Source organism: Dromaius novaehollandiae, chromosome 8 (genome assembly GCF_036370855.1).
Source record: "Dromaius novaehollandiae isolate bDroNov1 chromosome 8, bDroNov1.hap1, whole genome shotgun sequence".
NCBI lineage: Eukaryota > Metazoa > Chordata > Aves > Casuariiformes > Dromaiidae > Dromaius > Dromaius novaehollandiae.
The window spans coordinates 20,160,751-20,184,279 of record NC_088105.1 but is presented as its reverse complement, the minus strand read 5'-3'; the positions used below and the strand labels follow the sequence as shown (position 1 = coordinate 20,184,279).

Here is a 23,529-nt window from a genome sequence, read left to right as displayed (position 1 = left end):
GGCGGCTCCTCACGGCCGCGTTCAATGAAGCTCGGGCGCTGGAGGCTCCTTCTGCTTCCCTGTGGCGAGGCGAGCTGAGGAACAGGTGCTTTTCCGCTTGGGAGTGCAAGTAACTCCTTCCACACCCCCCTGAGTGTTATTCGGTAGCTCTTACGGTGTTCGGGGGACTTGCTTAAAGCGGAGTTTCTTATTGGAAGTTTTGCAATGTGTTTTTTTTTCTTCAGCTTCAGCTGTTGCAGTCAAATGCCTGCGTGGGAATCTCAACTTCTATTTAAAATCAGAAGGCCAGTGTAACCTTCTGTCTCATGGCTGCACGACAAGGTCTCCTTTCTGTATTTTGAAAGAATCCAAATGCTCTATTTGCTAAACCCTTGCAGGGCTTTAGAGGCTGTTGGTCATACAAGTCTTTATGACACTTTTAATAATAATTGTGTTTTTAGGAAAAGAAAGAGCCACTTTTCTGCTTGAATTATCATAATGAAAGGGGAAACTAATTTTCTGTTGATAATAAAATTAAATATGGCCAGATGCAAATTACCAGTTTTGCAGTGAAGAGTCCTGCCTGACAATCAGTAAGGCTCTTAAAGGTGTTTCCCCCTCCCCACTTCAGGGAGGCAAACAAAGCATCCCCCCCCCCAACTGTTTGAGAATAGGAGAAAAAGGTTTTTATATTTATTGAACTGCAGAAGAAAAAGCCCACAATTATCTTGCAGTAGTATACTCCTTTTAGCTGTATGAAGGAACATCAGGTTTATGCTATCCCTGTTCTTAATTCATGGATTTGCTGATGGTTCAGAAGATGCAAAATCTTACATGAGTATAGCGCCTGAATTATCTATCCTTAAAGGCATCTCTTTTAAGTCAGCATAGGAACATGTGAGGGGAGGGGGGTAAATATCAGTCATTCTACGTTGTTACAGTCTGCTGTACACATAGTAGAGAGAGTGTTTCAATCTTCAGAACATGAAAAAGCATTAACTCTCCCAGTGTGGGGGATGTAGTAAAGACTGCCTGGTAGGTGCACCACAAAGAGGCAAGCATATACCAGTGACTGTCATATGCTTGAGGTTCCTGTAGGTACTCTTTAATGGCTCTTTTTGCAGTAGAAAGAATTTTACCTCTTCCACCTAGGATGCAGGTAGAAATCTTAGACTGGATTTTTCCAAAAGTCTCTTTCATTGACTGTATATTCTAAAACATGGATACTCTTCTAAGTCAATCTTTTATGATGCAATTTTATTTTAGGTCAGTTCAATATCCCAGGTTTTCCATGATTTTAGACAAACATACAAATCAAAGGCACTTATGTTCTTTGTCTGTGATGCTGGAGTCATTCAGTGACACAAATATCAGGCTAAGCTGTAAAATAAAATGACCTTCATGCTCTTTACATCCTGTAGGTCCTGACTTCAGAGCAGTTATGTAGGGTTTTCCATAGTATGAAGGAGGGTAAATTTGGAGATGAGGATTTTAGAGACAGTGAATTAAGCCACTTAAATCAATAAGAGTTGGTCTTTGATTTTAATAGGGACAGTGTTTCAACCAGAAACGCTAGATGAATAGATAGAGCTTGTAATGCTTGTTTCATGGTACCCAAAATCATTTTGAGCAGACTTAGGAAGTCATAGTAACTCAGTGACATCAACAAAAGGATTTAAAAGTCTATAAAATGTTGGTAACTGCTTTTACCATATATTTTGCACATATACACATTCATAAACATTTAGTATGTATATGCTGGATGTAGCTATTTGTTGTTTTATTATCTATTAACCTTAATAAGACCTTGATGCAGCTGTCCCTTACAGTTCAGCATGTAGTGGAATGACGGACAAATGCATTTTAGACTGTCTCCAGAGACATAATTTTTCTATTGGAGATTGTTAAGTAATACATTACTTAAATGGTTGGAAGAAGTAGTACACTAGAAAGTAATTGGGCGGAAAGACTCCTTGTGTCCTCTACTGGATAGCATTCTGCCTGCTGTCCTTCAGTTATATCAGTAAGTACTAAGTAGTTGTTTATCAAGCCTGAACTCAACCACAGTGAAGGACTAACAACATAGAAGAACAACAAAATTAAGACTGAAGTATTCTCGGCCAGTAACTTCTGTTAGGTACAGCTTTCAAGGAGCTTCTCTTGATCTGCAGTGGTGTCACGAAGAGCAGAATTTGGTTCTTTGACTTCACTTTTCTGTTCTTGTCTTGATAGAGTAACAGTTGATGTGTTGCTTATACATTCTGCAGCTTTTTGAGGATCTTGCAATATACAGGAAAAGTCAGGTAAATTTAAGAAATCCTTGTTATATGCTGCAAAACATTGCAGATAAGAAAAGCTCAAGACTCGCAACACTTGTATTTGTGGTCAAGTTATAAATACCAAGGTACACCACCTAACATCAAGGGATCTTGATCCATGGTAGGCGTTCCTACTTGCTACTGTTTTATGAATTAATGATTTATTTTTGCTACAGCCTTACTGCACTAGTGTTTGCAGTTCAAAAAATTTATTCAGCAATAAACTAGGGGAGAGTAGAACTTCTCTCAATGAGGTAGTGCAAAAGCATTTCTGCAGGATTTAAGATGTGGTTATTTCTTTGTCATTTGTTATCCCTCTAAACATGCAGACCTAATTGTTATCCATGAAAAATGATCTTTGAGAGGACAGACATCTATGTTGCTTCTGTTGCTGGACAAGCTTTCCTAAGCTTCAGAGACAGGTAAATATGCAGTGTTGAGGTAGTTGCAACTACCCAGTCATGTCAACTGAGAGGCAGTCATGTCAACTGAGAGGCAGAGCAGATATGCGAGTTATTTCCAAGTGATGAAAACTCTTTTGTAGCAGCCAAGAGATGGAATAGGAGACATGTTAACATGGCTCTCAGCTAGACCATGTTACTCAAGATGGAGTCCAACAGCAGAGTCTAGGATAGCATTCTGAGAGGAAGGGAAAAAAAGCTTCAGATGGGAAAAGGTGGTAGCAGTTCTTTTTTTAATCAGGGCTTTGGTATGTGAGTTGGTTTGTTTTTAAAAGCTCTCAGGAGCTTTTTTCCATGTCAGGGCTGCCTTGGCTTTCAAATTTGTATAGAAATGTGATTAAATTGGTCAAGGTTTGATGCAAAAGGGGAGACAGGACAAGAAGGCGATAAAGTAGTCTTTCATTAGCCTGCCATTCTTTTTCTGATGCTTTGCACTCATTTACCCAAGCTATTCTTGGTGAGGAGGACCCATTTCCATTAAAAATGTCTAGTGAGGAAGATTATGTAGTATGTGAAACAGTTTATGATCAGTCTGAAGGGTTACTTGAAACAATATGCCAAAATCTGAACATCCAAAATTCTATATTTACCTATATGCATGTTCATATTATATTGTATTTGCATTGTGTCCACCAGCAAGACAAATATACCAGCACTGGTAAAGCAAGCTGTCTTTCTTAAGACACTTACTGATTATCTTAAGGCAGCCCACCTTTGTGTTAGAAGTTGCTGTATAGCTGAAGTTTTAATCAATAAGGGAAAAATAACCTACCTCTTCTTATAAGTCTAAAATGAAAGAGTATTTTGGCCCTAATACTAGATGGAAGTGCAGAGATATGCCCCAGAGGAGTACATTACCTCATAATGGCTTTAGATTGCTTTAGAAAATGGCTACATTCAATATGTTGCTAATAAGGTAGCTGTAACTTTCCATATTTGCAAGATTTACTTTATTAGCATTTTAAAAATATGGGGCAAATAATTGATTAGTATACAATGACAGTGTTTTGAAGTTGCACTTCTCTGTAGGAGCTATGTGTTTCAAATTGTATATTTTGTTGTGAGTCTTTGTAGTATAGTAAGGAATTCCCCATAGTTTCCTTGTCTTAATTTAACTACGGGATACTTGGTTCTTATTTAAAGCAACATTGTTAAAAATGGATTATTTTTCAAAGTGGTACACAAAATTTCATTCTCCTCTGGCTTTGGAAAGATAATGCCTATGCTTTGTACCGTTCATTTTTACTTCTAGTTAAGTAGGGAGCCCTCACGAAAGTTTTCATTTCGTTAAGAATTTTTTTTCCGTTAAGTCTGTGAGATAAAGCTGCCGCCATCTAAAGCATTTGGATAGAATTCAGTAGCAAGGGAAGTTTCCTAATATTTTAGTTATAGGAAGAAAACTTTTTCAAGGTCATTTGCTGAATGGTTGAGTTCAGTATAGCATTACTCTTTGTTGGAAGGCTTCGTGGTGTGAGGGAGACTTGACAAAGTCTCCTAGTGGTAAAAAGTATTTGATTAATTCATGAACCTTAACAATATGCTTCTCTGAACACCTTATTTTCAAGCTAGAAGCAGGCACTCCTGTGCATTTTAAAACTTCGAAGTTGTGGAAGCTCCATACATAGTTATAAATAAATAAAATTTTACCTCCCTTTGTTACAAAAGGGCCCTGAAGCCCAGTAAGAGTCATCTCTTAAGGCTTGTTCTGGCTCTATAGTGAAACTATGTTTAACCCTTTGATAAAGATTTTTTGATAAAAACCCTTTTTGTTTTTTCTATGCACAGTACTCATGAAATTCAGGGTATTTGGTCATATAGCCTGTGATTTCCTGACAAGTCATATAATTGATACCAAAAAATACAAAGAATGTTATCTAGTAAAGTTGTTTTCTGTGTAAACCTTGGTGTAGCTAGAATTAGTAACAGCTTGATGAAATAAAAATTTCTCCTACTATCAAAGTATAAAATTAATCACATGCTTATTTTGGAAGGTGGTTCAGGACAGAAAAATTACAAAACAAGTATTTTATTAATAATAATGATGTTCATTACAGAAGTGCCTGAAGATCATTCAAGAATGGTGCCACTATAATAGGCATTGCAATAGGAAAGCAGACAGGTACTCGCCTGAACAAATTACAATCAAATAGCCAAAACCTGAGAAAGAGAAATAAAAAACAATCTGAGTAAGTAATATGATATCAGTTAACTTCTGGCAATATTAATTTGTTTATGTTTAATTTTTACTGCATATGTCAGTATGTTACACTAACATGGTAAAATGATACATACAGGCACATGCATACAATTCCTCTATACTGTAGAGAAACCTAAAATCTCTCTTGTCCTCATATCAGGGTGTTCCTTAGAACTGCTTCCTGCAATTCGGCTGTAGCTTTATCTACCGAAATAAATAATAAAAATAAATTTTTACTGACTTTGCTGATTACAACATTTAAGACATAACATCATTTGCATCACAGCCACGCAAAACTTCTTGTATTATTCCCAGTTCTTTTCACAAGTGAGATTTTTCTGGTGGAAAACATAAAGCTGGATTACTGCATTTTCATTACATTATGTTTCCTTTTTTTCCCACCATAAAAAGCTACACATAATTTGGAACCTAGTGCTTAGTGCAAATATTTTAATGTTTTTTTCCAATGCACATTACCTTTTCTATATCCTTACTAATCCAGTTATCTGCTTTTTAATTATTAATTCTAGGGTTGCTCATGGTCATTCTTAAACTTAACTGTGGTCAGAAAAAAGTGTATCCTGTTGGGACTGGAATCAATTGAGGTTTTGCTTTTCAACCCAATGGTAGCAGAATAAGCCTTCACTTTTTGTCATTCACCACTAGTGCCTTTTTTCATCACTCTTTCAGTTCTTAAGGAAATTTATCGAACAGTGATCCTAGTACCAAGCCCTGTGTTACTCCCCCCTATTAATCTTATCCCGTAATAAAGATTGACTGTTTTTCTCCCTTTTGTTTTATGTCTCAACTAGTTTTTTTTTATTCTGTCAGGACTTTACTTCTCACCCATGGTTACCAAGTTTCTGCAATAGCCTCTTGTGATGAACAAAATGCCACAACTATAAATCTTTGTCTCATTCATCCACTGTTTCAGTAGCTCTGACCTTGAGAAGTTGTACTTGAGCTTTGAGGGCCTCCAGATATTTAACTTCTCTCATATGTACAAAACGTGGATGTATTCCAGGCAGCTGTATATTTGTAGAGAATGGAACAAAATGAGTATCCTCTCCCAACCTGACTAAACTTGCTGACCTCTTGCCCTCCTTGCTTTCTTCAAATTTCACCTGGTTGTAGCCTGATGTTTTATTCTTTAAAAAACAGAATGCTATACGAATGTGGGGTGTGTTTGTGTGTGTGTGTTTCCACTTGAATTTAAGCTGTGGTATGAGTGCTGCCATCTGATGGGAGGTATATCAGTATTTTAATAGCGTTTTTAGAGGGCAAAATAATGTGAAAAGAACATGTCCTTTCAAACTGTGCTCCTGGTGAATTATTTCCTCATTTCATTGTTTATGTTCCAAAGCTAGAATGCATGTGCACCTGCAAGAATAATGTCCACTTGCACTGATTTATATTTGACCTATTAACTGTGACTTAATAGCAGAAAGATAGCTTCCTTTCTTTCATGCTGGATTCTTTTTGGCAATCACACTGTTGCTGATGTGATACAGATGAATTTTAAAGGTCTCTCAATAAATATAAGTAATAAAAACAAAATTAGACTTTAATGGCTGTTTAATAATTAAAGCTTTTGTCAGTTTAAACAGAGACATTTTCTATGTATGCTTTAAAATTTTCTGTTGCCAGCATTACTTTTAAACGTTATGACTTTAAGTGTCCACTAGATGAATGAATTAGTTGTAACCCATTTGAAATGAATAAGGAAGGAAGCTCCAGTGTATTTAGCTTTTGTCTTTCACCACACTTCTGTAATGTAGAGAAATGGTATAAAACTTTATTTAAAAAACATTTCCTGACTTTTATCTTTCAGCCTACATATAGCAGATTTCAATCATCATACTTTTTATTTCCCGCCCCCTTCCCCTTTGCCAGAGTTCCTTGGCATAGTTTTTGGCAGCACTGAATGGTGATGTCACATGGTGGTGTAACCTAAATTGCAGTAGTTCCTCATGCCTGCAACGAGGGAGGAAAGGGAGACTGAATCCTAAACTTTCTTCAGTTCTAGTGTTTATGCCAAGTATCTCCAATACAGACAGTGATACAAAATCTTCCTTATGAACAAAAAAAAAGGGGGGGGGGGGAGCACCATCTTTGTGGCTTTACATCAGTTTCATAACTGTAAGCTCTGTTCCCTGGGCTTACTGCCTGAATGGAAGTACTTTGCATTCTAATGCATGCTATTCCAAGGTTGCATGTGTAAGGGGAGAGGCAAGGCTGCAAGAAATGTTGTTGTCTTGGAAACCTTGAGGAAAATATATTTTAAATTCTTAAATGATATGAAAATGTAGAGCACTTTATCAGAAGCATTCTTTATTGTTCAGTTTTAATTTGCATAACTGATAGCTGTGTTGCTGCTGTCCTTTGAACTCATGAACGCTATTAGATATCAGTGGGACTCTGCAGATTTCAGATGTTGCACTGCTGCATGATTTTGCAGGAGCAAAAGGTCATGCTTCACAGTTGCACTTATTCTATAAGTAGTCCTGTGGGTTTGCAGGGTACTGTTATGATGTTTAAAATTAGCTGTCATTTTGAATGCCATGTTGAATTAGGATCTTAAAATGAGTTCTTGTGTATATGTTTTCCTGATGTAAGCTGCAAATCATAAAATATTGTAAAGAGAATATTATAGGAAAAAGTATAAAAAGAACTGAAATTTAAGTGTTTTTTAATTAGTGACCTCATGGTAAACTACAATTTTTAACATTACTATCCCTCTACTATATGCTTAATCATAAATGATGTAACGTATATGCAGATATTAAGCCCTTACTCAGTACTTAAGTAGGGTATTGTCCTAGTTCTTACTGCTGTGAAATTTTGACTTAAAAATACGTTTTGATCATTCCTTTTTTGGAAGTTGTTTAGGGGAGAAAAATGTCACAGGTCTCTTGTATTGTGAATTATTTCCAAACGTCTAACATCAGTAATCAATTAGTGTAATCTTTATTAGAGTAGTATGGGATGATGCATTGATTAAAGGGAGAAAAATAAAATATTTTTATGCGGTCTGTTCAATCTTTATTCAGTCTAAGTTTGCTGTACATTGCACATACGCTTACCTGTTATGAAGTTAAAAGTTCTATCAAGGTATGATAAGTGCTAGAAGTATTTTCAATTGAGTTAACAAAGGGAACAGAATGAAAATCATTTAAAACTGGTTCACACCAGCAATTCTTTGTGCACTATTAACTGCTAAGATCTAGTCACAAAACATTATTCTGAGGAGAAAAGGTTTAGTGAACCCTAGAAATTGGATTTGATTTATGCCAGAAAATCTGCCTTTTCACTGCTTGAGATTTCTATGGAAGAAAGCCACAGTCTTTTACCAAATGGTTTCTAAGGTAACATCTTATAGCAGAGCATCTGAAAACAATTTGGTTGTTAATGAGAAATAGTTCTCACGATGGTGGGAAAGTGTTGAGCGAAAGAAAAGGCTTGGAGATTTGGCAGTCTGGCTGTAGAGGCATTTAAATAACTGTGTGCTGCAGCTCTGCTTATGAAATTTCTACATGGATTACGCATTTGTAGTCTGTCTTTCAGATGTATAGGTCAGTTCTCAGAGCTGTCCTTCCCTGTAAGTTTAACTGAGAAGTTCTGAGCAATAAAAACAAGCATCTGTACATGAAAGCTGAATAACTTAAATAGTTGGCATTGCCGAATGGAAAGATCTTTACTCTTACAGCACAAATATTTGTGTTTTGGGGGTCATACTGTATTTCTTATTGCCAGAAATACATTAATGAATTGGAGTGATAGCATCCCAGTGACAATAGACATTGCTTGCAGGGTTCCTGTGCTTGTTGTGGGAGTCATTCTGAGAAATGACTTTTATAATCTCCTTTTCTAAAGTTCTGACTAGTTAAATTTTAGCTTGGTGATCAGAGATGTACCTTAATTTTACAGCAGATCTGAATATCCTTTACAGTCAGGCCCTCTGTGAGGGGATGGAGCTTCTGTCAACAGTGGCTCATTGCCATTTCTTCCTTCCTCTCAGGAAGAGCGAAAGCTAGCAATTCTGTCTTCCCTTTCCCTGGAAACATGATAAACATGTAATGGCTCCTTCCTAATTTTCCACTGCAGCTAGACTCTATTCCTATGTCCCGCTCTTTGGTGCCTGAATAGAATTGCAGAGTTCAAGATCGCACTTGCATGCTTTCCTTCCTTGTGCTATTGAGGTCTATGAATTTATTTTAACTGGAACACAAAGGAGAAAAGCAGTCTCAGAGTGACCACTTTGCACTAAACAGTGGATTACATTTAGCAAGAAGATCTGAAGCAATATATAAGTAAAACTTCTATTAATAAAGAAAAAAATCAATAAAATTCAGACAGCTGTGCAAAGGCAAGAGAAACCTCAGGGTGGAATCTCTAGGGTTTTTACCTAGGTCAGATTTGTTAACAATGTTTTATTAGCATAGCAATGTTAGTTACGAACATGAAAATATCACATGCATACAGTATAGCTGTGATGCCATAAAAATGCATGTGAACATAGCTAAGACCTCTGATAGGAGTTCTCTGGTGAATCTTTTTGTACCAGTGTGCCCTTACTGTATCGAAGTACTTGCCTCACTGCTGTGCTGGCAGAGTCCTCGCCATGCTGTGAGACTTGCAGAAGCAAGTTCACATCCACACTGCAACTGCTGTAGCTCACATTGCATCATATTTCTACAAAACTACCTTTATCAGCACCTGCTTATTGCAGTTACAGCACTGCATTGGTGTTTTGATGTTGCAGCATCAAAAAAGGGGTAACGGTTTCAGGAACAATGTAGTAAATTCCTGCAACTTCTCTGCAGCTTTGACCTAGTTTTTAAATGGCTGGGTTTTAGATAACTGGTCCGCTGCTCTAGTCCTGATCAAAGCATTGGTTATATAATACAAGTCTGCTTAGTGCCTTTCTGTTATCACTGATGTTGTCCTAACAGGTCTTCTAGATGCCTGTCATCTCTGTAGGTTGCATTCCTGCATTCAGTTCAAGGGCAGCTGCTGCATTATACGTACATTAGATGCCACTCTTGCAAACTGAGTAAAATGTCTGAGTTGTATCATTAAAATGGTTGTGATTGCATTTAGAATGTCACTGCATCCCATAACTAGAAATAGTCTGTAACTGCCTTATGAAAATTATATAGAATGATAGCTTTATAACAAGCTTGACTTTGATTTCGCCTACTGTAAAAGAAACCCCTATGCTCTTCCAAAGAAGATGGGATGCAATATATTCTTTATCATTTGATGCTAAATGTGATTTTCAGAGTAACTGACCTTGTTAAGAAAAAGGTAAGCCAGAACATAGGAGCAAGAACACTTGGGTTCTAGTGCTGTCATTGTAGGATGTTAACGTGACATTATGTGGCTCTCTGAGAGCAGCTCTGGTGAGGATGCTGGGGCGTACAACCCCTGTACTACAGAAATAAAGGCAGGTTCTTGGAGAAGCACTTTCTGATGATTTGACAATTGGCTTGAACACAACTTATTATTAAAAACACTGAGCATATCGATAGATCTAACTGCTGCTGCCAAACAGGGAACATTTCTTGCCCCATTTTTCTCCGCCTTCCTTGTCTTGGTGTTTCTTCCCTCTTGGGGCTTATTTGGCTTGCTGAATAATTAGAAAACTCTACACTTTTTTTTCCACCCTGTTTAAAAATCTGAATCGGCTTGTCAGGAGATCAGATGAACACAAGAGTAGGTGAGACTGTGGCCACCTCTTTCAATGATAGTGAACAGTAGATCGCCTGTCCTTGAGCCATCCTATAGAAGAGGCATGTGATTTTGTGAATGGATTAGTAATAAACCTTGAAATGTGTAACACGTCCATTTGCTGTGCATGTAGACAAAGCTTTATGTTTTATCATCAAATGTGATTATAAAGTATTAGTGAAATCAAGCTGTATTGACAGATACTTATTAGGTCAAATGATAAAGTGAAATAATAGAAATAAAACCAATAGAAAAAGCTATTTCAAGCTTATACAATACCATGTACATACAATGAGTATGTAAACATGGATAAAAGGCCATGTTTGAGACACTGCTTTTGCGTTTTCTCATGTGACTACTGAGAGTTAGAAAATTAGCAAAGGAATGGACATTTTTCTAGGTGTTTTGTTTAAATCAACAATGTTTCATTTTAATTCTGGGTGCTGATGTCAGAAGAGAATATCTTGGCTGTGGATTCGCTAACAGACTTTTCTAACATAAGCGAACCCACTGATTTCAAGTAGCCATAGTTATTCACATCACAGAACATTTTTTTGTGTTCAGATTATTAAATAATATTTTCACATTTCACACAGGACATGAGGACACACTCCTTCACAAAGGAAGAGAGAAAGTGCGATAGGTCCTGATTTTCTTTTTCAGTAGTATTAGTGTTTTGAGTCTTTGCGTAGTTCTACGATGTTCTGTGAAGGACAGGTTTAACGAGGCTAAGGCACTGCTGAGATGGTGTGTAAAGCTCTGGAGGAGAGGAGCTAGCGTATGGGTTCGTAATTCTTCCCCCAAAGCTGGAGAAGGGGGGTTGCCTTTAGCCACTGCCTTATGAACAAGATCCCTCTACATCTAATCTTTGGTGCTTGTTATGGATTGCTGGAGTGCAGGCTTCTCATCCCAATTTTGTTAGCAGTGTTCTGCAGGGTATCGAGAAAGTGATGAGTAGTTGTGACAAAAAGAACAAGCTATTCTGTGTACAGCAGAACTAATAAAGCCTCGTTTTGTATGGATTTGTGTCCTTTGACCTCTCCATATTTCTATTGCAGTATCCTCTTTCCTCCCAACTATTAGTTTTCACAAAATCTGCAGGAATAAAACTATTTTAGATGTCTTCAGCTCTCTCAAATTTGGGTTAAGTTCACTTAAATGAGACAATAGCCTTATTTCCTCAGGAAAGCAAGTTAAAATAACTTTTTTTAAATAGAAGTTTCCCAGACTTGTTCATATTTGACTTCATTTAATAAAAAAGAATTTGTAATTTTTTCATTACAAAACTCTAGAATAAAAAAATGTTAATGCAGTATTTTAGAAACAGGAAGGGGATGGAATAAGTGCTAGTTCATATTAGTTTTAAATGAAAGTCCAGATTTTGTCTTTAATTATGTATGTATTACATACAGTGTGAAATACATCTCTGAGGGAAAAAAAAAGATAATTCAAACATGTAAGAATGTTAAAGTTAGTGTATTCAAATAATGTTAAGTCTGGTTTAAACATGTAAAACAAAGAAACAATGAGCAAAAGGTCAGCATTTAAGTTATTTCACCTTCTTTTGTCACTCTTCTGAATCTATGAATTGCAAAATGTTTAGTCACATGAGTAAATGCAAGAAAACTGCAGTTTCTAAAATCTAGAAGCTGTAATGTCAGTTGCATTGTTAACTCTTAGATTCCTGGTTTTCATTATTAACTTGGTTTGCAAAGTGGTAATATTACATAATTGTTAAGCTTTTTTTTTTTCTTTTTTTAATTTAGTGCATAAGGGCTGTTGTAGTCCATTTTAAGACAGAAATTGAGATAATTCCCTCTGGAATGATCTTTGTCTCTTTATTTCCTCTGGAACAATTGTACATGCCACCTCTGACTGGAGAACAATAACAAAAATATTCTGAATTTTCCTTCTTCCCCACTCCCTCCCTTTAACTTAAAAGGGTTAAAAAAAAATTGTGTGTGCTAAATATTCTTTCTGGAATCCATTATGCATGAAAAGGATCCAGTCCATTTGCAAGACTTCTAAATGAACTCCATTCATTCTGTGCTTAGAAATGTCCATTTAACCACAGTCACAATAGTTATAACCTAATTTCTTTGGCACCAATACCAGCTTATTAAAAGTGAAGAAATTATTATGAAGTATGGTAATTTCTGTATGCTAGTTATATAATTCTTTATTAAAATTCCTTTAGTATCCATATAATATAATAATTACATGTTCTCTGTAAATAGTTGCAATGTAGTAAGATTCATTTAAAGTAATTAAGCAGAGTTATGTAGATTTTGCAGTATCTAGTTTGGGAATGTAGTTTGATCTGGTTTTGCTTATTTCAGTGTGAAACAAGATACAGGACCTCATTTCTAGATGATTCATGAATAAAGCCGTTTATAATATTAGTGATAATTAGTGGCAGTGGAGAAAAAGTTGTAAAGATTTCTCTTTTTTAAAACTTTAAAAATTTGAGTTATATTTGGAAGATAAAATATTTGAGATATGCATATCAAAACTGCAGGAATATAGTGTTATGATTTCATTGCTCTAAAATCCGTGAAGGAAAACCAAGAATTCACTACTCCAAATTCTGGATGTCATATAAAAAAAAGTAAATCGAGGATTGTCCCATTGTGGTCAGCAGAACTTCATGAACCCCGGGTGAATATGTATGCATGTGATATCAGACAATGTATCTTATTTTAAATGGCTTGGAAGTGTTGAGAAAGATTAGAGATATCATTGGCTTTCCTTCTAAGACTGGAAATGAACAAAACCGATAAGCACTCAGGAGAACCTGGCTTTTCATGCATGCAGAGAAGGCTTTTGTCAGTTCTCGTTGCTGCCTATGTTGTTAGCGTTGCGCGAGGGAGTGGAGCACACCACCCTGGCATTCTCTCTCTGTTTCGGCTATGGAAGAGTCTAAGGATGAGCGTAAAATAACTGTTTATCTTCATTTGTTTCCTTTTTCTGACAAACTCAGTGGGCATATTACAGTTTAACTTCATAATGTGCAGATAGTTGTGTTTAAATATTCTGGTTGGAGGGAAATAGTTAACAGAGGATACAAATTTCAAGTGTATATTACTCTTGTTTGACCTGGAGTCTTTATTTACTAGATTCAGCAGAGGCTGAGGACCCTGATACTGCAGTTGACAGAGTTGGCTGTCATGACTGCCCAGGGCCATTCCGAAGTTAATGACACAGCCATTTGCTTGCTTGCTATTGTTTATAGAAGTAGGGTCTTTAAATAGTAGCCGTCATCTTAGCAACTGGCTATTCTAGCTGACTAGAACTGACTGAGCGTTTCCTCAGACAAACTGTAGAAAGTACTGTTTGTGGGAAGTGTGTGAGTGGGGGTGAATGGGTGAGGGGCTCATGGCAGGAAAAACAACTAACAGGAAAGGGTAAGTAGAAACATCATCCTTCTTGCACTCAGCCAGTTCTTTATCTGACAGTCCTCCTGCTGGTTGCTTTTCCTGCTAACTCTCCTCCTCCTTCCGTCCCCTTGACATGCAAACTGCACTATTTCATACATCCAGTGAATACCTACACAATGAGAGTTGCAATACTTTGTTACTGAAACTCCCTGTATACCTATTCTCCAGCTCTTGTGCAAGATTCCATTCTTCTGGGTATTGCTGAGCTTGACTTGTATGCAAGTTGTGCCTGCAATGTGGCCCAGTGTGGGGCTATACAGTGCAATAACAACTTGAAGCTACCAGGAGTTCAACAGAGTAAAGATTTCAGGATCTCTTTCCTACAAAGCAAACTGCTTTTTATATATTTGTTTCTTCTTGTTAATGTTTTCATCTGTAAATATTGTATTTCTGTATGAAAATGAAATGTCACATTAATATTCCAAAAAGGATATATTTTCTCTTTGGTAGTCTTCAGCCTGACTTCTGATCTCACTTCTTACTGTTCAATACTATTTATATTTGTTTTCAATAGAGTTATTTCTGACTGGCATCAATATACTAGCACCTTATGTGTTTTCCCAGCCTGGAGATCTGTAAGCACACACTATATGTCAATTCTCATTTCTTTATTATTTTGAAAGGAAGATGCAGTGAGAAGGTTCTGTGACAGTTTACAAAATGAGAAGAACAAAAATAAGAAAAAAAATCTGAAATGTCACTTGTAATTTACTGTTGATAATTGACCTCTAATTTCTTTTCTTTAGGTACTTCCCATCAAGGTGGCTATTCCCATGATGCTGTGGTCTATGCATTACAAAAATGTGGCATTCGTCATATTGACACAGCAAAAAGATATGGCTGCGAATCTCTCCTCCAAAAAGCCATCAAAGCCAGTTGTGTGAAACGGGAGGACCTCTGGATAACTACCAAGCTATGGCATAGTGATTATGGCTATGAAAACACAAAAAAAGCCTGCCTGGAGTCCTGTAAAAGACTTGGTGTTGAATATCTTGGTATGAATATTTATATAGTTCATCTATTGCACCTTCCATAGAAATACTCAGAAAGATAAATGAACTCCTGAATCAACACTGTAGTAAAGATAGATTCCAGGAGCCAAATTTTGCTTTTATTAGCATGTTTGCAATTTCCTGTTCTGTTTGTTGTCTGGAAAGCTCATGTGTGTAACTGAGAGCATGGAATATATCCCTAATTTTAACTGTTGCAAATATTTTAAAATATTTTAAACTACATTTTTATAAAATTATATTTCATTATTAAATTTATTTGATGGCCATTTACATGACTGGCAAAGTATTTTGCAAAACTAACAACCCCCCCCCCCAAACCTGTGAAACAGATTCAGAAACTTAAAAATGATTTAGTGATAAATGCCTGATTTCTTGTCTCGTCTTCTAAATTGCAAGCAATGGGCATCCTCTAAAACTTTCTTTGTAGGACTATTAACATCTTTTAAAAATCTGACTAGCTCCCTTTGTTTTTTATCTGATGCAAAATCATTTTGGGAAAATGTTTATAGGGTCTAGAAGACTTCAGGAGATTAAACCTTACTAACACTGAATTGGACTTAGGTACTCTTGAATTCACTGTCATCATCAACCTCTCATAGTGAAATTGTTACTGAAAGAATTCCCATATTAGATGGACAAGGAACTGCAATGACCCAAATTAATTCTTTGTACCAACCAGGTGACAGCAGTAGAGGTACCTGCTAGAAATAAATGTGAAATATTTTTGAATGTTTTTACTTCTTCCTTCCTAGCTGGAGCAATGAAAAGAAAGTGGAGGGAAAGAGGAAGATAAATTTAAAGTAATAATCTAAAATAATGACACTGATGGAGATCGTGTTTATGCAGACGAACAAAGAATAATTGATCTAACCATCAAACATTATCTGTGATTGTCCTGTAAAGCCTCACTTTGCTTCTCTTCCTCTCCTTGTCCTTCTATTACCAATAAATGCACTTAAATGAACAAGTGAAAACTTTTGTAAAGTACAGATTTTGCAGAATAATTTATTGATGGCAGCTGTGTGCTAGATTCACTGGCGTTTTTCTTCTGTACATTGCAAGATGAAGGGAAAAAACCTATACCTGTTAAAGACTGTGTTATTTGTATGCACGTTTGGCTACATTCTTTATGGAAATGTGTCCATCAGCTTCTTGCATAGGTATAGAATAATACAAAATGAATTAAAATCTCTTTTGGTCTGTCCAGTGCAATTACAGGCCATTGTAAAGAGGCTTTCATAAACAAAGTTTCAATCCCTGACTTTGTCCTCTAAATTAAGAAATAACATGTTTCCTCCTCAGTGCTTTCTACTTCTTTGGGTTTTGTGCTTGCTTTCTTTTTTTCTTCTGCTTGCTATGGCACTGGTGCTGAATGCTGATGAGTGAAAATTTGACTCAACTCCAGGAAATCATCTTCTATTGATTCCTTCCACCTTACTGTAATTTGATTGTTTTCTCGGATACTAGATTTTTTTTTCTAAGCAGGTGCTCACACAAATACTTAATTTAGATATTACTGCTAAGCAGAAATATGTGAAATGAGGAGGAAAAAATCTGTGAGGAAGAAATGTTCTTGTTGCTGTCACTGTGTGAGTGAATCCTTGGACTGGCATAAACAGAACTTAAGTTTGTGAGATATTTTCAAATCTGAAACTTTTTTTTGAGCATGTTACTACTCAAATCAAGAAGCTGCTACAACTACCTGCACTATTTGCCTCCCTAACAGATACTACTTTTATTCCTCACCTGTCTTCCTCCCTTTTTTTTCTCTTCACCTTTTTTTCCCCACTGATGTAGGGATGTCTGAACAATTTATAAAATTTTTCCTGAACCACCACTTACAGTCTTACATAATGACCTAAATCAACACCGATTTCTATTTTCTTTAATTTGACCATCTGTAAACTGTGATGGCTTAGGAGCTATCACAGCCACCGATCCATCAATGAGGTCAATAACTTCTGCAAGAGGGATGGATGACAAATAGAGTAACCATTTTGGCCATTTGAATCACCTGCACTAGTCATTTTAGATAGACGCAGTATGATCTGCACTTGGGTTAGAGAAGTATGGTTGAGTTTTAAGTTTAGTCCTAGATGTACTGGTGAATTAGGCCCTTAAAGGAGGGACAATATATGGTGTGTTTCATGGGGTTCATGCTTCAGGGAGGCATGTACCTTCCAGACCTCCAATAGGCCTAGAAATAAAAGTGCTATTGGCAGGATTTCCAAGCAAAAATTAGCAATCTTTTAATGTAAACTTTTCAAGTGTTTCAAGAATGCTGAAAATAAGGGCTTTTTGTTGGAAATGTTGACACTTATCACAAATCTAACAAAAGTAACTGCAATGCAGAAGACGAGTTTGCAAATACAGTTATAGGCTTGTAGAACTAAGCTTATTTATCCCTAGGTTTTCATTCATGAGCATGCACCTGCATTTTATGTTATCTTTCTGCTAGCCAGTTTATGCCATGAAGAGGGCATCAAATCCACAACAAGAAAAGTTTTAGTAATAGTATGGCAAATTGTCAAGGCTTATGTAGGAAAGTAAATTTTTAGTTACAAGCTAGTGTTAAAGCCAGCAGTTCTGTGAAATAAAGGTACATGAAAAGTGAAACAGAATATATAAGTGCATGGGTGTAGGTGCGAGTGTATGTATAAATGAAGATGAAATTGTAGGGCTTGATTTGCAAGGTGCTAGGTACTTACTCTTCTTATTGGCCCACAGGTATTTTGGAAAGTTTTCTAACAGATGCGGCAGGAGTAAGCAGATCCTTATTTGATGTAAACTATGTTTAGCTCATTTTAAAAGAATTTCCTGATTCATCATATGATATTAACCAAATATGTGGTGGTTCTCAGCATTTCCATGTATTTATTTCTGTGAAGTTACACCTTGATGTTAGGAAGTTAGCCATTCAGAAGACTGCGACAGAAAAAGCTCTAAGAGCCTTGACAGTGTAAATGGTGTAGCTGAGCTCTTTGTTCCAAACAAAGTCCTGTTAATTTCCTTGAGGATCCATTTGGGCTACACAGTCCATCCATGCAGCCTGAGCTAGAGACTCAGGGAATAATATAATGGTGACTGATGAATCTGTGCATTAGCAATACAGAAAAATGTGAGCTGTTGAGACTGATGTGAGGCAGTCACTGCTTTAAGAGAAAGTCTTCCATGTAAAATACTGTTAGGAAGCCTTTTGGATAAACGCTTGTGGGGAAAATGACATTAGGAGAGCAATGTTCCAGGGTTTTTATTTGAATTGTTAGATTATATATCCATGAGAAGCTGGAAATTTGTATTATTTGTGGGCAGTGGCTAGAACAGATATTCTGCTTCTTGCATTTTCTAAATGAGGTCCTCCAACTGGCAGTCACAATAAACCAATATGAAATGGCAGCAAATATTATAGGTTTGGCAATAGCAGAATACGTTCCTTGGGATCTGGATGAAACATCCAAAGTAACTTCTTGAATGCGCCTTGTGGGTTACTGTATTCATAAACAATTTTATTTTCCATGCGACTGTTTTGAATCTGTCGGATTCAACCAAATCTAACCTATCATAAATCTGCAGCTGGAGTTGGACAAATGTTTGTTATATCAGCATATTCAGTGTAATAGAACTTGGCCATTTTTTGTATCTAAATAATGATGAAACACCCAGTTCGGATTGTGTATTAATGCAGAACATTTTGGAGGTTACTTCACATTGATCCGTGTTCCAATAGAATAAAAAAAAAAAAAAGAAAGAAAGATAGAGCAAGAGAGACAAGTACATACTAAGTGCAGTGAAGACTGAGAAAAGCAAAGAAAATATGGTGATTGCATTGAGATAACCACATGCTAATCACTGAAAAATACTGTTTTGCTTTTAAATGTGTAAAATGTCCCTGCACTTTTGCATTAAAAGGGACCATGTTGATTGTGGGTGCCGCAACCACTAAGAAGTAATAAGCCACTCAGCATTTTAAATGTCAGTGTGAAAATAGTTCACATAATGTTAGGTTTCCGGCAGCACTGTTTTTTTGACATTTCAACTTTAGGCACCACTACAGCTTGATTGTCTCTAAAAGGGTGCTCTAAAAAGCTGCTAAATACAAGGCATGATTGTGAATGTATTCAGGTTTTCTTCCAGTGCATCCTGATACTGTGGATCATTGCTTTTTATTTTGAGTTAAGAATATTAAAACCCTCCAATGATAGAAATGATACAATTCTTGATTACTGGAACCCTAAGCTATTTTGATAAATTACTTAAAACTAATTTATTGTCTCAAAGTATAATGTTTGTGTTCATGTAATCCCTCGGGGAGGAAAACATTTTGAGCAAAAGAAAGTGCATGGGTGTAGGTGCGAGTGTATGTATAAATGAAGATGAAATTGTAGGGCTTGATTTGCAAGGTGCTAGGTACTTACTCTTCTTATTGGCCCACAGGTATTTTGGAAAGTTTTCTAACAGATGCAGCAGGAGTAAGCAGATCCTTATTTGGTGTAAACTATGTTTAGCTCATTTTAAAAGAGTGGCAGCTCCATCGCGCGCTGTATTCTGCCATGCTTTCCGTTCCTGGCCCAGCTGTGTTGGTTGGTGCGTGATGGGCAGACCCAAGGCCACTCTGCGCTGCATCTCAGTAAGATAGACTGCCCTTGCTCCACGCATCCTTCAGGAACACTTCCTGCAGTCAAGGACTGCACTGTGTGATCTGGTGGATGCTTTCTAGCCCTGAATTCATATATTTCCAGTCATTGAGAAGTACCAGATAGTCTTTTATCTTTCATGAGTAGGTATGTGCTCCACCGAAATTGATGGGAGTTTTGTCATCTACTTTCTTATGATCAGGATTTGGCTTCTAAACAGTTGATATGTTTGTGTTAGTCATCAGCTTTAGAATGAGTTTTACTTGGGTCCAGCAAGGGCTTTGATGTTTGAGTCCTCTGAAAAAGGACCAACTTAATATTGTTTTACTTGTCCTTCCCACTCTTGAGAACCTGCGCATGTAAGCTGCCATAATCTTAATTCTTTGGAAAAGTGCAGTTTTTACAGCCTTTCAGTAGTCGTCTTTCTTGGTCTGTTTCTTTTCCTACCTCTTGTTTTGTAAATAAGCTTGCCATGCTTAATTTTAGAAATGTAAATTTATGCACATGCAAAATACGTAATTGAAAAATACTACCTTGTTTGGGTTCCATATATTGGAATTAATTTTATGTTAAAAATGGGCAAACTGAGTCTTACAGATAGTGTTGCCAGTTATGCCAATACTAAGCTGTTTTTTGATTTAATCAGAAAGCCTCAACTGAAATAAACATCGTAAGATGATATGAATATCACATACCTGGTAGCATGGCCTTTCTAAAATAAAGAGCCAGTAGCTAATCATCTTTGCATGGAAAGAAGCCTCAGACTCTAATATAGGGAAGGGTAATGTATTACGTTTGTGAAATATGTCAGGCCAGAGATCTTTCAGTTTTCAAGTCTGTTGAAAGTCACTTCATGCTTCAATTTCTTGGGCTGAGTACAAGGTATCTTTGTATGTGGAAATCCAGTGTAGCTGTTTCTGTCAACATATACATACTATGATGCCTAACTGAATATTTAGGCTTTTGGAAAAGTAGCTTTTGGTAAAAAAGAAAATCTATTGAAGTTAATAGCTGTTTTTTGTTTACACTGAAATGAAATGTTTTGGTGTAGTTAAGCTGTTCTTTTTGGTCTGATTTGGAGGCCATGATAGGCAGCAATGAAAGATACATGTTGCCTCCACTTTTAGGTGAGGTAGGTCTCTGATTCCAGTAACTTGCACGTACTTGCCTATGACGTTTGCCGTATGCATTTAAATTAAAACATGGCAGCCTCTTTGCAGGAACTGCTGCCAATGGCAATGGATCAAAACAAACCCTTGATATTAGCAATGGACTGGCTTTAGAAAACAGTATGATGGCATATTCCAAATGCTAATCCTTAAAATTACTTCTGATATAAATCAGTGGAAATTTTAACACAGACTTAACTGGTAATAGGATTAGAGTAGTCATGAGTGTTTTGAAAATATCAGCCTTACCAAATGCTTTAACCAATATCTCAATAATGGTTTTCAGTTAAACATTACATAAATATTTGTATTTATGCTTAATAAATACAACTCATTTCTTCCAAATAATTAAGGAAGAAATAATTATTCACGGATCAGTGATGAAGAAAACTGCATTTTTTTTTTACTCTTTTCTAAATTTGTGAGTGAATTTCATGCATGTAAGAGCAAAGAATGAATGGCTTCCTCCTTGAATGGGACATAGATCCAGCTGCAGATTGCTGTATATGAACTGTATTTACTTGTCTGAGCAGTGCTATTTGAAAGTCTAATGGGTTGTTGACATCAGTAAGTGCAGATCTAGCTCATGATTTTGCGGTGTGTTTTATACCTTTTCCTACATACATCTGTAATGTATTTCAATCTACAAAATTCTACGCTGTTCTAAGTAGATTCTTAGTATAAGCAAAATACTTTTGACAATATTGCAAGGATGAGCACAAATGTGAACCAGTGTACAAAACTGAATTTGGTGCTATCCTGTCCTCTTAAATGAAGGTTTGAATTTGTATTCATAATCCTTAAACCTGAATTAAACAAAAAATAGGGCAGAGGACACACAAAGGTGCTGTGAGTGAATGCTGTGGTGCATTTGAAGAACAAAGCACCCTTTTCATTGCAAAGAATTCTTTCTTTCTTTTTTTTTATTTCTTAACCTTGAATAGATATAAACTACCAAAAAAGGAACATTATAAAGCACAATAATGCACATCTCAACCATTCATTTCTTTCCTTCTCCTGTTTTGTGTCAGACTAATTTATGAAGCAAAGACTAATACCTATTTGATTGAGATGTCTACAGTTATCTGCTGAATTTGTGGTTAGGATTTAAATAGAAATGTAGTGGTTTTCAAAGTTTCTCCTAAGTTTCTCTTTCAGAATGGCAAGCAATGTCTACAGACCTTTAAAGGATTTGTGAGTCCTATCATTTTGCAAATTGGGAACACTTCTTTTGAGGATCTAAACTGCAGGTTTACTAGTCCATCTTTGAGCAATCAGATTTGGAATTCTGAGTCCAGGATATGTAAATTTATCTTTTTTAATTTTATGTTGGAAATGCTTCATTTTTGACTAGGAGGATAGGTTTTTTTTTCTTGCATGGAGGTGATGCAAAAAATGCTTTCCTGAGACAGCCATTCTCGGTAGTGACTTGAATAATTTCATCAGCAGTAAATGTTAGTTGTGTTTGAAAATGTCCTTAACACTTCATAAAATGTAGTAAAACACAGCTTTGTTCCCTAAAATTTGCAATTTTTTGGTAATGGTTAAAAAAAAATTGCAAACACAAATGCTAGCACAAAATTATAGCAAAAGAACTCCATGAAAGAATGATTGTGCTATAATTTCCAAGAGAAATGCATAAATGGAAGTATTCTTTAGAAAAGAAAAACAGGCCTGTTGCTGTGGTTCTATAAAATATCTCTAGAAGTGCCGAGCATATTTGCCTTCCACAAGCTTGGGGACTTTTAGCACTTCAGCAGTAGTCCAGTCTTACTCTAGTGACCAAAATCCCTTTGTGTTCAGAGTTTAAGTGCTTGTGGGGCTGTGAAACTCTGATTACAGTGACCTAAGACTGAGGCACATGTATAACTTTTGACACCTTTAGTTGTTAGTGAAACGTTGTAGATTTAGTTTATTAAAACTGAATGGTTGTATACAGTGATGACCATGGAGTAATAATTATAACTGTTTTGAAGATAATATGTTAGAGGCCATTATGGATGAAGTGTGCTACTTTGCACAGTGGGGTTTTTGTTTTGTTTTGCTTTTTAGAGAATTTAATAAAGATTCTGATTGTGTTTCTTTTTTAGATCTTTATTTGATACACTGGCCTGATGCATATGTTTCGGGTAAAAGCAATCGGGAGGTCCGAGCTGAAACTTGGAGAGCCATGGAGGAGCTGTATGAGAAAGGTGGTATAATCATGAAAACCTGTCTTGACAAAAGGAATTATAATGCATTTTAAGGTTTTGGGAATTCGTAGGGAGAGATGTTCAAAAAGTTTATTCATGTTGGACCCTCGGATTTCAGTGGGACTTGAATGTTTGTCATGTGGATCTCTGAAAATTGCAGCCTTAGTATTCTGGTAAGCTAAATAAGAGTTTTCTGTTGCTTGTAAATAATACATTGCCAAATTGTGCTCCTGAGGTTATTGTATACTTTCTTGAGGAAATCTACAGATTACATTGAAAGTTTTGTGCTACTGTAGAATGTCTTTGTAGACTCTATTTTAAGTATAAATCATGCTACTTTAATCTTTTTTTTTTTTAATTATATGGTGCTATTTTCCACTTTATTGTATATTGTGGTAC

The 23,529-nt window shown here is 36.3% G+C and overlaps 1 protein-coding gene across 3 annotated transcripts in view; it reads left to right on the top strand.

Moving 5' to 3' along the window:
- The window catches only part of LOC112979776 (uncharacterized oxidoreductase ZK1290.5-like), a 53,037-nt gene that overhangs the window by 486 nt on the left and 29,022 nt on the right, over positions 1–23,529 (top strand). For 2 of the 3 annotated variants that reach the window (XM_064515834.1, XM_026094204.2), the window contains exons 2-3: positions 14,869–15,117; positions 23,029–23,130. In XM_064515834.1, the coding sequence (XP_064371904.1) occupies positions 14,869–15,117; positions 23,029–23,130 (351 nt within the window). The remainder of the gene's footprint in view (positions 1–14,868; positions 15,118–23,028; positions 23,131–23,529) is intronic. The other variant, XM_064515835.1, reaches the window with a different exon arrangement.